The 14555-nt window shown below is 36.9% G+C and overlaps 1 protein-coding gene across 3 annotated transcripts in view; it reads left to right on the top strand.

The window, feature by feature from the left end:
- The window catches only part of kank4 (KN motif and ankyrin repeat domains 4), a 162518-nt gene that overhangs the window by 129521 nt on the left and 18442 nt on the right, over positions 1-14555 (top strand). For all 3 annotated transcript variants that reach the window (XM_055164838.1, XM_055164837.1, XM_055164839.1), the window contains 4 exons: positions 2889-2985; positions 10913-11224; positions 13033-13117; positions 13618-13837. In XM_055164838.1, coding sequence (XP_055020813.1) covers positions 2889-2985; positions 10913-11224; positions 13033-13117; positions 13618-13837 — 714 coding nt within the window. The remainder of the gene's footprint in view (positions 1-2888; positions 2986-10912; positions 11225-13032; positions 13118-13617; positions 13838-14555) is intronic.

Below are 14555 nucleotides of genomic sequence, written 5' to 3' on the forward strand. Positions count from 1 at the left end.
TATGGGCCAGTGACTCAAGACTCGACTTGGACTTGCTTGTATTTGACTTGAGACTTGACTTGGACTTGAGGTCAAAGCCTTGAGACTTAAAAAACAAAGCCTTGGTCCCACCTCTGCCTGCTTGATTATTCCACAGTATGAAAATAAATTTAGTAATCACAATGGAGACAGGTTAATGGTCAGATCTATGGAGAAGCAAGTCACCACATAGTAAGAATTCATGTTTTTTTAAGGTATTTTTGAGCTATAAAACACCTGTAATTGAAAAAATGCAAGGGAGATGTGCTTGATGCCCTGCCGTGGAACATCCAGGCAAAGAAATAACATCTCAATGGAAACAAGCAGGTAGCAGACCCCCCAGTTACATAGTGCGCCTTTAAGTACGGTAGTGTGCACCTCACTGTGCACGGAGAGACTCAACTTTGCAACCCTAACCCTAAATATACAGTACACTGATCTGTGGGGCCTTCAACCATCTTGCCCCCATGGAAACGTTATTGCTTTGCCTGGAGTGTAGCACCATATGGCATTTAACTTACCTATTTCTGTAAAGAAAAGTAGGTGATGTCAATGGGCCAAGTTACAGGTCAGATCTGTAGAGAGGCGACTCCACCCACAATAATAATACATGATTTTTCAAGCTGTTTTGAGCAATAAAAACACCAGTAATCTAATACATGGAAGATGGATAACTTTAATGCCATACTGTGGAACAATCCAAGCAAAGCAATAACATCTCCAAAAAGTCTAGAAAAGAAACATATTGCACCTTTAAGTGAGAATCTATTAAAAGCATTGATCTGGATTTGACAAGCCTAGTATATTGGAGAATACAATACTGGAGAGAGCATTAAATACTGTAGATACTTTATTGATCTCGAGGGAAATTTAAGTTTAGCTGCAGAGCAAATATTGCTGTTGTCAGTCACCTTTGTGTCTCAGTCAAAGGTCTCAGTGCAGGAGGGTCAGTAGATCTGTGTCAGGGCAGTTTGAGGAGAGGAACAGCCATCTGGACAAAAGTGTGTCTCCCTTCATAAACCAGCCTCAATCCCCACATACATCACCTGTCAGACTACCTTCACAGATTCTAACCTTGATTGTTATGGAGAGGTTTTCACTAAGTCTTCATCATAATTTGGCTCTGGTATAATTCTCAATTCAGTATCAATTTCCCACTAACAGATAATGAAATGATAATGACGATTATAATGACAGCGCTTTTTGGTGTCATATTATTTTGCATGCTCTGGGATCATTTACAAAAATAGCATTTGGATATAATAAAATATACACCCAGTTGTATGTTTTATCCAGAGTACTCTTGTTGACAGCAAACTCGTGTATTCCCCAGGTCAACGAAACAAGACGTAGTTGTTTTAATTGTCACTATGATACAGATAAAATGTGCTGTAGGGAAGGAAGCCAGAGACAGTACAGATAAATCACTACACACCCTTTTTTTGAACTTAATCTAACAAACAAGATTAAAAATAGATAAAGATTCCAAGTGCAGTTGTTGGAAGAGCAGGGGAATCCCACCGAGGCTGTCATCCCCCACAATGCATCGCTTCGGTCTGCAGATAGATCCTCTTGCATGTATCGTATCATTGTGACCTTGTGTGAAGCCTTGAGACAAACAAAACAACAGTCGCCAAGAAATCTCTGACACTGTGGAGTAGACAGTGACAGTGACTTGCCAGCACTACGGAGCTGCAAGATTAACTAGCATTGAACTGAAATCAAAATTCAAACTGCGAATGTTGGTTATGTATTCATTTCAAGCAGTAAACATGCATATTTATTTTATTAACCATATTTATTTTATTTATTACTTATTAGCAATTTGACTGGTTGTGGTTAAATGTGCACTTTGGGGTTAAAAGATTATTAAAATGAAATGTAAACCTCTTAACATTTCTTCCTGAACATTGTCTCTTTGATTGCATATTATGCTATTTTCTGATTTATGATATAATGTTTCCTCATCAGACATAACTGGAGTTTTGTTTTGTTTCATTCACATGGCTTCACTTTTTATTCCGCGTTTAAACAAGCGTTTTTGGGAGGAAAGCTGCATGCATACGGTGACGCAAAAGTGTGTGGAATTCGATTGGGTCTGCATGCCAGGTGGCTCAGTGGTGACTCTAGGTAGTGATGTATGTGACCTAAATGCATACGCGACGTGAGCAGATCTGACTGGAGTTTTGCATCTTGGGCAGTGTAGACAGAAATGCTACAGTGTAGCGTATTCAACTTTTCCACTCTGGAGTGTGGTTTCAGATTTTTGTGTTTTTAAGGACCAAAAATGCCATCACCGTCTAAAGGCACTTCCTATAAAATATTTTTTCGTTTTTACCCACAAGCGTTCATACACCTTCACTAAAATCATTTGGATAATTTCAGTCCTGGAATTGCCCATCTCTACTGAACTAAAGGTAAAAGGAGCTGTTAACTTGAAAACTACCACTACATGACATCACAAGAAGGAACAGAGCATTTTGAGTTTTGGACAGATTGATAATAAAATCAAACATGTGTGAATGAACAAAACACAACTCTGGGTATGTTTGTGTTAAGGTAACAACATTCTAACATGGTTTAAAGCTCACAAGAGTAAATTTTGTGTAATATAGGACCTAGGATTTAAATCTTAAATGTCCAGAAATCAGATAATAATCAGATTTTGGTGTTTTCTGCATCTACATGACAATCTTGTAGAAACAATATTTCCAAAGTAATAAGAAAGCAGGAGTAGTAGAAAGCGATTGACAGGTCTTTGACAGGTAACTTTATACATGTTGCGGCACTTTTTTGACACAGCATATTATGAAATCTAATTAATTTCTCACACCTTTCTGCTGCTTTCTTTTTCCTTTCCTCCTCTGTAGCTGGACTCAAATCTATTATGAAGAAAAATGGCGTTGCAGACAAGCCGGGGAACAAGGGAGCCAAGAAAAACCTGAAGTTTGTCGGGGTGAACGGAGGGTAAGATCGTGTTTTTAATCATTTTTGTCCTCTGTTTGATTAATACACATTAGCTGTAGCGCTGGTTTGCATTTTAACTCTGCTCAGAAACTCATAAACAGCTACAGGCTAATGGGTGCTTTTCTTTGACAAGGGTGAGTAATTAAATGCAACTATTTTGGTCCAGATTCATTATAAAAGAAGGGTTACATATGAGCGGAGTCTATGCTTAATGAGGCTTTGGCAAGATTATCCATGTAGTCAGACAAGTGTGGAAAAGGATCCCAGGTATTTTATCTGGTTATGAATAATAAGATCATAAGAGATAATTTTGTAAGTGGAATTTAATTTGAAACACATTACAGTAGTGAGTCAATATGTTGTATCTGATATATAGAATACATTACAATTAGGAGCATAACTTAATCAGAATTACGTTTATTCCTCCCCAAGTGGAAATTCAAACATGCACTCCAGCTGAAGAAAAAGAGTTACTTCGGGATGGGACGAGATACAATTTGGACAAAACAAGACGAGACACGAGATTAGATCAACGAGATTTTGACATTCTTCATAATAAATAAATTGCGCAATCCAGTTCCTAATTTTGGCCACACCATTTCTGATTTACTTTATTTAATTGTTTATTTTTGCAGTGGCTTTTGGGATTACATCTTCTCAAAAAATGTAACTCACCAGTACTTGATTTTGTTATCCAATCCATTCGTAAAAACATAGGAAAAAAATCTCACAAGATAATTTTCAGCATGTGTGCACAATCTCGTATCAGTTTTGTCTTAAGAGATCTTGTGGCATGTGATCTTGTCCCATCCCTAAGAGTTACAAAATAAAGTACAAGTAAACTTTTGGAGCACAATTTTGGAGCTTACCAACTTTTATCTCCTGTATTCAATGTCATTTTATTGGACATATTCTGGCTAATGTTCCATAATGTAATATACACTTGAACACATGGCACATTTTTAAGTTATTATAATGTTATGTTTTTATTGTAAATTAAATGCTGGCTTGGACCCCAGAAATAATAGGCTTGACCTCTGTAAAGACTAATGAGGTATAAATACATGAATAAATAAATAAATGAATAAATTCCCTTTATCATCTTTGGGGAATCCAGGGAATGTTTTAAATCTAAAACGTATGCTGTCTTCACAAAAACAGACTTCTCATTCATATTAAAAGGTCCAATATTAAGCAACATTGACTTTTGAGAGATTTAAGTCATGTTATAATGCTGTTACCTCATTCAAAACATACAGTTATGTTTTGTTTCATTCCCACATGTTTGAGTAATCCTCTATTAAAGTTTGTCTACCAAAGCTCAAATGCTGTTCCACCTTGTGATGTTCAGTCTGGTTCAAAAATGTAGAAAGTAGAGAAAGTGAAGATACCTGCTGTTCGAATGTAGCGAAGTAAAAATAAAGATATGATAAACTTAAGTAAATTACAGATACTTACAAATTTTACTTCAGTACACTACTTTACTGCTTGTACTTCATTTCCTTCCATTACTGATGGATAGATAGATACTTTATTGATTCAAAGGGTATTCATAGTATTCATATATTTATACAAAACAAGAGAACATGTCTGATCTTCAAACTTACATTCCAGACATAGCTGGTGAAGGAAGCTGGGCCTATTGTTCTGTTCTGCGTAAATGAAGGAAATCAACACCAGGACCCTCTCAAATTCCTGAGCAGTATGTTTTATGACCTGCTCCCCTTTGCTGTGTTTTGCCAGAGCCGCTGTGAGGTCCATCCCTTCCTCCCTTCTTTAAAATGATGTGCACACATAACCCAGCAGCCCTTCTCCTGAACAAATAATGAACTATTAGTACACTCTCAAGGTTATGTTTGCCTGTATGCACACAAAGTTTAAGTCAAAGTATGAGCTGGTAGTAGGCGTTATTTGCTTCTTAGAGTGTATTTACTTAAGCAGAGCGCTGGAAAATGCAGAGGAGTTTTCGACTTCTGTAAAGAATGCCAAGGTTATGAGACCAAATGCGGGGACTTCTTTTCAAAATGTTTTTATATCTTTCATTTGCATGTTTTACTCAGTAGTAATCACATATTAAGTGTATTTTATGAGATACTTTAGGATTCATCATGTACGTATAGGCCAGTTAGTACTTTGTAGGGTCTACAAGCTTTATGAACTGCTAACCATCTACTCTTGCTTTTGCTCACTTTTGACCGGTATTAAAAGTGTAGGAACTAGGGGTGTGCAAAAATATCAAAATATCGATATATATCGTATCGTTTAATGTGAGGATACAATATTGATATCGTGGGCTGCTGTATTGAGAGTATTTTTTGGTCTATTTTACTAAATTATTTTGTTACAGTGCTACAGTTTTGTTGTTTGTTTAGTGGAAGAAAACTCATTTTAATTTGAATTTATTTATGGAAAGCTCCATTTTCACACTTTTAATGATTAAAATGGGTGTGTTTCATATTCATTTGGACAAGAAGTGATTTAACAAACACTTTTAGTATCATAGCCATGATTTAGGCTTTATTTTTTATTGAACCATATCAAATCAAATTGAAATATATCGAACAGAAAGGGCACTATATCGAAATATGTATCGCATCGTGGCCTATGTATCGAGATATGTATTGTATCAGCTACTTCTAAATGATACCCAGCTCTAGCAGGAACTACACAAATGTCAGTCAGCATAATATGAAGTTGAATATAGTTTTGGGGCTTAAGTTTGGGTTAGGGTTGAGGTGGAATTGTGTAACCTTTCTATTGGAGGGTACGCTACCGACTTGTCTCCATGGTGAATATGTTATTGCTTTGTCTGTTTGTCTGAAAGTTCCACAGTCTGGCATTATACTTTTCTATCTCCTCTAGATCAAGATCTGTGGAAAGACAAGCCCGACCTCAAGAATGCATATTTTCAATGTTGTTGTTTTTTTTGTTTCATTTTTTTGAGCAATAGCAGGGTAGCTGCGGTGTTTTAAAAAGTCTTAAAAAGGTCTTCAATTTCATGTTTCTAAATTAAGGCCTTAAAAAGTCTTAAATTATATTGTCCAAGTAAAAAAAAATAATTCACAAAGGTCTTAAATTTCATTACCTTATTTTTTTGTATACTCAACCACGCTGCAGTGTCTAATACACATCTAATTTTGAGTATGTGCAAACAATACTTTGGTTTCTGGCTCGGGCGGTAGAGATGTGCGGATGGGCTATTTTTTCATTCGCAACCGCCCGCTATCCATTTTGCACCGAAGGTTTTCAAAACTGCACCCGCCCGCCATCCGCCGATTGATTTTAGAATTTAGAACAATCATACAGCAAACAAACTAAGGAGCCTCGATAAAAATGCAAACTCTGTAGCTCATTCCAAAATTCGCTCAGCGTGTATGTTCGCATTCTTAATTGTCCGTAACAACCCCAGACTTACCTGGTTTTCTTGCGCAGCTAATTAATTAAACGTTTTCCGACTAGGCTGTTTTTGAACCTTCTTGCCTTCGTGTTGGATATTGTTACATTCTGAACATTCTGCCATTGCCGATATCAAAGTCATAGCCTCACTCCATCGGTCTTTCTTTAAGTTTTAAACACCCGAGTGGCAGTCTACGCTATAATGTCTGCGTGTTTTAAAATATAACTGATATCGAAACAAAATAGACAGATCATCTCATCCAGATGAACCTTTATTGAAAGCAGGCAATGCCCTCTTTATATTCCAATTGAAATAGGCAAGAAAAAATATGCATAACTAAATAAATATGGCCCTATAGCCACTTACGTGTTGGCAAACAGCTGAAATAAATTACAAATAATAAAATAAACTGCATATAATATGTGCCTCGTAAACCTTAGGCATCAATAACCCGACACAACCTTAACCTTCAGAACATAAAAACGAGGTCAAATGGGCTAATTAAGGACATGACGTACACTTCATACTACAAGCATAGACAATGAGACTCGTCTTTTCAGATGTAGGTAACAATACTAACAATAACTTTTTTTTTTTTTTAAGTAGTTAAACCGCCAATTTAATTAAAATATAATTTTTTGTCACGTCATCCGCCCGACCCACGGATTAACCGCGGATACCGCGGTTGTAACCGCAATCCGCGCATCTCTATCGGGCGGCAATGAATAAACAATCAGTAGAGTGGAGGAGGACATGGATGGATCATGAGGAAGTTTAGGTTTAATCCACAGTGGCTCTTAGATTCTAGATGCAGTACCGACAGTTAGCTGGTCATTATTAGAATTGGATCTGATGTTTTTCGCCCTGGGTACGATTTTGGTCTTAATTTTCATCTAAGTGCTCTTAAGAAGGTCTTAAAAAAGTCTTAAATTTGTCATCATCACACTTGGGGATACCCTGAATAAAAATACATGTTTAGGAATGTAACAATAACCGAAAATGTCGTGATATCGCATCATCAAAGTTCTCACAATAATATCGTGGACCATCACAATATATCAAATTCCAAGTCTCTTTGCTTAAATTAAGAGTTACGGTGGAGCAATAGAAAAGACAGATAAATAAAAAAATAAAAAAGACAGAGGGAACTACATAGACCATGATCCTTTGCTTCATTTCAGTGTAGACTACATGAAGAAATACCAGTTCAATGCGCTTTTAAATCTTAGTTCTTTGGGTTAAGTCTTGTCAAGGCATTTTAAGAGGAAAAAGTAGCATATTAACAGTTTTGTGAGCCTCCAAATCTAAGCAGAGGCTATTGTTGTGTTCATGGGCAAGACACTCCTCACGTTGCCAGATCCAGTCACAATGTACAATGTTTGTATGCGAATGAAAAACCTGCCAAATTGCCCCGTCTTACTTAACTTACTAACAGTGAAATCCCTTTGTAATTTTGCATGCTGACTTTGTGTTATTCATACACCTATTACCTGAAGTTCATTTATTTGTGCACCTATTTGGCGATCTACCCCTGTGCGCGGTTAATGAATTCCAGTGCAATCTCCCCAGTCCAAACAGACTCCCACATATTATTTTAAACCAAGCCGAACCTTTTTAATGAGACAGATACATCAAAAGAACAACATTTTCCTGGCTATTTTCAAGCATCTGCCCACATCAGAAAGTTTGTGTTTCAACTTTTGGGCTCATCGACTTTTATCTCCCATCTGTCTTGAGCTTCTCTGAGGAATCCATGCAAGGTTATACCCCCAAAAAACCTCTTATAGTGCGTGTGTGAATTATAGTATTTATTATAAGGCTTATCTGATCCTTTGTAGAGGTTTTTTTGTAGGTAAACTCCCACATTTTGAATATATCATGCAAAAATTGTACAGAAGAAGGTTAAAGGTGTAACTTTTCTGGTGGAGGGTTTGTCAAATGTTTTTCTCCGCTTCATCTGGAATGTTTCACTGTGGCATTAAACCTTTCTACCTTCATGGAGACCAAACCAGACCAAATTCCAGGTCAGATCTGTCGAGAGGTGACCCTGCTCCGAGTCTGAATGCCTGTTTTTCTACGCATTTTTGAGGTGTAAAACCACATAAAGTGGAGCTGTTTAATGTCATACTGTGGAACATTCCAGACAGAGCAATGGCATTTCCAAGCAGGTGACAGACCCCCAACCCAAAAAAGTTACACAGTGCACCTTTAAGTTTTGTCCAGTTTGGGTTATTTGTCAAACATACATGTGGATTTTGTGTATGCTTATCTATTTAAAGGGATGTTTTGGATATGTTGGCCGAGGTTAAATGTGCATATGTCTTTTTCATGTTATAGTTAGTACAAAGAGGGAATGGTCTGTTAGGTGTTTTCATTACCTTGGTCAGTGTTGACTTTAAATCATCTGGCCATCGTGTAAATATGTACCTTGTGTATGTGTGTTTGGTTTCACAGCTTGGACTGTATCTGAGCAGGACTTCAAAGTTTAAAGTGATTGAAATTGAGCAGTGAGCTTGTTTGTCTTCTCTGTCAATTATAGCAAGTCATGTAATTAAGTGTAATCTGCTACTAAATAGCAGCTGTCTTAAGTGATTTAAAAAGACAACATTATATACCAATGGTCAATCAAATGTATTAAAGCAGTGTTTCCTAAACAGTTTTTCTGGGGACCTATATTTTAAAAGTCACAAATCTTTGCGACCCACAAAATAAAATTTGTGACCATTATTGAACATTAATGAGGATATTTTATTGTTGACTGAGTGATTGTGTTTCTCTGAACAGTTAGTATTACTCAAGTTTTAAACAATGAAAAACAGTCATCAGTGTTTCCCAGAGAAAACTGGTTAGGATTGAGGTGAGGTGCGCGGAGATATATGTATATGTATATTGCAGAACTGCATGCAGATCATGACAAGGCGACCCCCAAAAAAATCTCTTGTGACCCAGTCTTTGGGAAACAATGTTAAAGTTCCTTATTACTCAGTTTCGTAATTTATGTTTTAATGTTGTTTCCACATCAAAAACATACCTGGAGTTGTATTTTGTTTAATTCACACATTTTTAATTCACAAACACAGCAGATTTAGGAGTTTTTCTCCCAAAAATACTGCCCTGATGTCACATGGTAACACAGGAAGTGCTCCACTGTGTTTTTAAACACCAAACCTCTTCACTAGAATCTTTTGGAAGATTTCAGCTCTGGAATTACCAAGCTCTACTAATCAGAAGGTAAAAGGTAGCTGTTAACTGGAAAACTAATGCTCCATGACATCATACAAGGGAACAAAGAATTTTGAGCTTTAGAGATGTAGACAAACCTTCATAAAGGGTTACTCAAACATGTGTATGAAACAAAACACAACTGCTGATATATTTTAGAGGAGCTAACAACATTATAACTTGGCTTAAAGCTATCAACGGATTCCGCAAATCTATGCAAAATATAGATTTGGTATGAGGTTACTTAATGGCAAATAAAAAGCTCAACTCAATTCATTTCCTACTTAACCAACAAATTATATTGATCATGTATAATGGAAATTTCTATCTTTAGACCATAGAAACACTAAGTAGAGGTTTTTTTCTGTTCCTGTTACTAAAGTTTAGTAATTGGTCAACAAATAAAGCACTGACCTTTATTTGTCGACCGATCACTAAACATGAGTAAAAATGTGGCCATGACATTTGAAACACACAAGAAAAAGCTCTTACAAAGCTCATGAGCCCCAGCAGTAGTATTGGATTCTTTTAGTGACCTTCATTTGATACAGGGTCATGAATCAGAGCGAGCAAAGAGCAAAAACAAGTCTGTTACAGCATTTGGTATTGAACTAACAACTTAACAAACTACTCTGTTTTATCTGGCATGCTTTAAAGAAATATAATTATTAGACAGTATTAGTTTTAGTCTAGTTTAAGTCAACAAAATGTGATGTACTTTCAGTTAAACTAAAATAAAACTAAACAATTAACTATTAGTAATCATTGTGAACTCCTTATAGGATCTTCTGTAATACTGTATTCACAAAGGACTGAACTTGGTATTTGGCCTCTATAAATTCTTGTTTAGTTTAGTTGACTAAAGCCATATGACATAATAGAAGTAGATAAAATTCCAGCCATCGACAACAGATTTCTATATAATTGTGACTTTTCAATCAAATGCTTTAAATGTTACACAAAATGTACTCTTGTCAACTTTAAGCTATGTTATAATGCTGTTACCTCCTGGAGGTGAAACAAACCTGGAGTTGTGTTTTGTTTCACTCACACATGTTTGAATAATCCTTTATTATTAGTCTATCTACATCTCCAAACCTCAAAATGCTTCTGTTTGTGAAGAACTTAACGTAAATATGCAGAATTTGTCTGTTAAACATGTGTAAAAAAAAAAAAAAAAAAAATCCAGGTATGTTTTAATGAGGAAACAACATTATAACGTTGATTAAAATATATATAGTGTAAAATGGGACTTTTGAAACCTCATAACAATTCAGTAATCCTAATTCATTTTGTGTCTTCCTCCAGCTACGAAACCACATCCAGTGAGGAGTCCAGTGGAGATGAGAAGTCCAAGGTGGAGGTTGAGGAGGAGGACAGTTCAGGTCCAGAACTGGAGAAAGAGAAAGAACCTGAATCTGAAGGAGTCCAGGAGGAAGCACCAACAGCAGCAGCAGCAGCAGCAGCAGCACAGAGTGAACCAGAAGGGGCAGCAGAGGCAGAGGGGGCAGAGGCCAGAGCGGAGACCCAGCCAGAGGCTCAGGCACAGGGGGTGAAAGAGGAGAGTGAGAAGGGGCTACTGGATCTAACACCTGAGCATGAGGTCCTGGAGGAAGATGGGTGAGATATACTTTTTCTTCTCATTAAAAATAATAAATACATAAACAAGACTACATACATGTGCTATGGATTACCCAGGTAACATGTAACTTCTCTGGAGTGGGGTCTGCCCTCTATTTGCCTTCCTAGAATGTTGCACCGTATAGCATTAAATCTATCTATCTCCATGGAGACAAACAGTTGACACGACCAATGGCATTAAATCTGTCTTGCATTTATTCAGATACAGATTGTTTAGACATACAAAACAAGCATTCTTACTGTTTTATTTATTTGATTATTTATTTCATTTCATATAGTATAAAAAGACATCAACAGTGTCACAACAACCAACATATAAGAAATGAATGAAAAGGAGCAGAAAGAAGAGGAAACTTATGTTATCTGCCCCCTTTTCCAGACAAAACATCAACACAGAAAGTTACTAAACATTTCAGATCAAAGTACATTTCAGTTCAGGCACAATTATTAATCAACTGCAAACAGAAATCTTCACTATTATGCACAACGACTTAGTTTACTTTTCATACATACACATTGCATTTGATTTCATGTGTTGTTTTTTTTTAAATGGCATCATTGTACTTGATTTTTTTATATCTTTGTCAAGACTATTCCATAAGTTAACTCCTTTCACAGTGATGCTTCCCTCCACAACCTGGGTTCTGAATCTGGGTTTTTTAAACATGTAGGTTCCTTTTAAACTGTAGTAAGTGAGGTTGTCTCTCCACAAACCTGATCTGTAGCTGGTGTTTGTCTCCATGGAGATAATTAAGTTTAATACCATACTGTGAGACATTCTAAGAAAAGTTGTAATATCTCCATTGAGACAGAGAGATAGCAGATGTCAACCTGAAAAGTTAGATACAAGTTACAAGTTAAAACCCATGGCTCAAGAGTCGCAACAGATGTAGAGACTATACAGGGAGGCATAAAAGACATAGTTTATTTATTATTTATTTAGAGTTACACAACCCACTTATATAGAGCCAGCCAATGGTAAAATACACAAAAATATACTCAAAATCTCACTGACTTCCATTGCGTTATGGTGTTGTTATACTTGCATCCCATAGTGTTGTGTTGTTGTATCCCTCCCTGAATGATTACTGAAATGTGTCAGTGTGTGGACAGGCCTGTGGGCTAAAGGGTCAGTCCCAGTGGGGCCCCTGAGATAGCACAGGGGCCAATGTTAATCCATCACTCCACACCTGTCTTATCCTGTGTACACCTGTGTGCACTGTGTGTGTCTGTGTGTGTGTTTGTGCCTGCGCTGCTGTATAGAGCGCAGTGACTGTGTCCAGCCTGTCCACTGACTGAATGATTGATGACTGCAGGTGGATGAGATGTTTAATCTTTATTAGTAAGTTCGCAGCATGTGTTTTAAATGTGTCAGCTTGGTGAGTTATGTTTACGCGGAAGGGGCTTATACTGAATTTATTTATTTATTTCAATTTTAAAACTCTGCACAAGGAAAATAAAAATGGATGAAACAAAGAAACAAAAAACCTCCAACCACCCACTCACCTCCACACACACAAATATACACAACATAACAATACAAGCATTAACAGTCAGTAAAGAGGGTTAACCTGAATTTCTAAACCCAAATGTTGACTACATGTGCAAGCCATACATTTTTCACAGATGGCTTTGAAAAATTAAAACGTCATAGGAGTGGAGGAAGTGTGTAGGGAGAGGGAAGTCTAAGGGCATCACATACAAAATGATAGTAACAAATATATTTAAACAAGTAATTTGTATTTATAATCTCTTTCTATAATCTATAATCATTTCTTTGTTTTTAGGGAGAAAGTTGACCGAGGATTCGTAGATGCCTGTCTCTATGTAAAAGACCGGATGGAAGAGGTGTCATCCCCTGATAAAGAAATGGTAAGAAAATGTATATTAAAGGTGCATTGTGTAACTTTTTGGGGGGAGAATCCGTCAAATGCTTTTCTCTTATCTATCACGAGGGAGACAAGCAGGTTACAGCACTACGCTACATTACAATTCAGATCTGTGGAGAGTCGCCCCTATTCACAGAAATAATTATGCTATTTTTGATCAATAGTAACACCTGTAATTTATAAATGCTAGATGTTTTTGCGTTCATCACTATCATCCTATACTAGAATTTAGTGATCTGACGTAGTTATCACTTAATAGCAGATTCCTGTCAGATATAACAGATGTTTACTTAAGCTGCAAAAAAGCTTTAGGTCCTTTGTGTTCCTTGCTTAGCTGTGTGACTTACTACTACAATAATATCAGTACGTAGTTTGTGGCCACGCTGTGCAGCCTTAACAGTAAAAATGATGTTTAGGGAGACTATAAAAAAGTGCCATTGGCTGCGTTTTCATTTATAACACCTCTCGACTCTCCCCCCTCAGCGGCAGGTTTTGGTGGTGCTCTATCAGGAGTGGTTCAGGGTGTCCAGTCAGAAGGACTCTAAAGCAGATACAGTGAGACTTTACCTGAGACAAGTGGGGATGACCACGCCCACCCTCCTGCCCTACGTGGTGAACCTGACCGACGGCAACGGAAACATGGCTCTGCATTACAGCGTCTCCCACTCCAACTTCTCTGTGGTCAAACTGCTGCTCGATACAGGTCAGACTTCAATTTTCTCATTATAGTCATCTCAAAGGGCTCATATCACAGTATTTTTGTCTATCTGTAATGTATAATGTTTTATAATGTTGTTTCGTCATCACAAACATAGCTGCCGTTGTGTTTTGTTTCATTCACACATGTTTAATACACAAACCCTGCATATTTAGGTTGAGTTCTTCTCTCAAGCAGAAAGCACTCTGTTCCACTTTGTGATATCATGTGGTGATAAAGGAAGTGCTTCATTGCGTTTTTTAAACTCCATATACCTTCACCAGAATCATTTGGATGATTTCAGACCTGGAATTTCATCTCTACTGCACTAAAGGTAAAATGTAGCTGTTAAGATGAAAACTACCACTATATGACAGCTTTAATAAAGGGTTACACAGACATGCGTGTATGAAACAAAACTCCAGGTATGTTTTTGATGAGGTGACAGCTTTATAACATGGCTTAAAGCTCACAAGAGTCAAGAGGTTTGTGTAATATAGAACCTTTAAATAATGCATTACAGGATATTATTGGGTTTCCTGTTATATGGTGCCATTTTGAGGACGACTCACCATTCCAAAGATATAATATTTTGTTTTGAATTGTGCATTGCTCTGGCAACCTTGAAGAGGATTTACTCATGTTATCTCATTGAGGTTCAGTAATGTTTATGTTTGGTAGGGCATACTAGCATCATATGTACTGTTGTTTACAGCTTAGGTAA

The sequence above is a fragment of the Boleophthalmus pectinirostris genome, unplaced genomic scaffold (genome assembly GCF_026225935.1).
Source record: "Boleophthalmus pectinirostris isolate CB_2022bp ecotype Guang Dong unplaced genomic scaffold, ASM2622593v1 HiC_scaffold_7, whole genome shotgun sequence".
NCBI classification, from domain to species: Eukaryota; Metazoa; Chordata; class Actinopteri; order Gobiiformes; family Gobiidae; genus Boleophthalmus; species Boleophthalmus pectinirostris.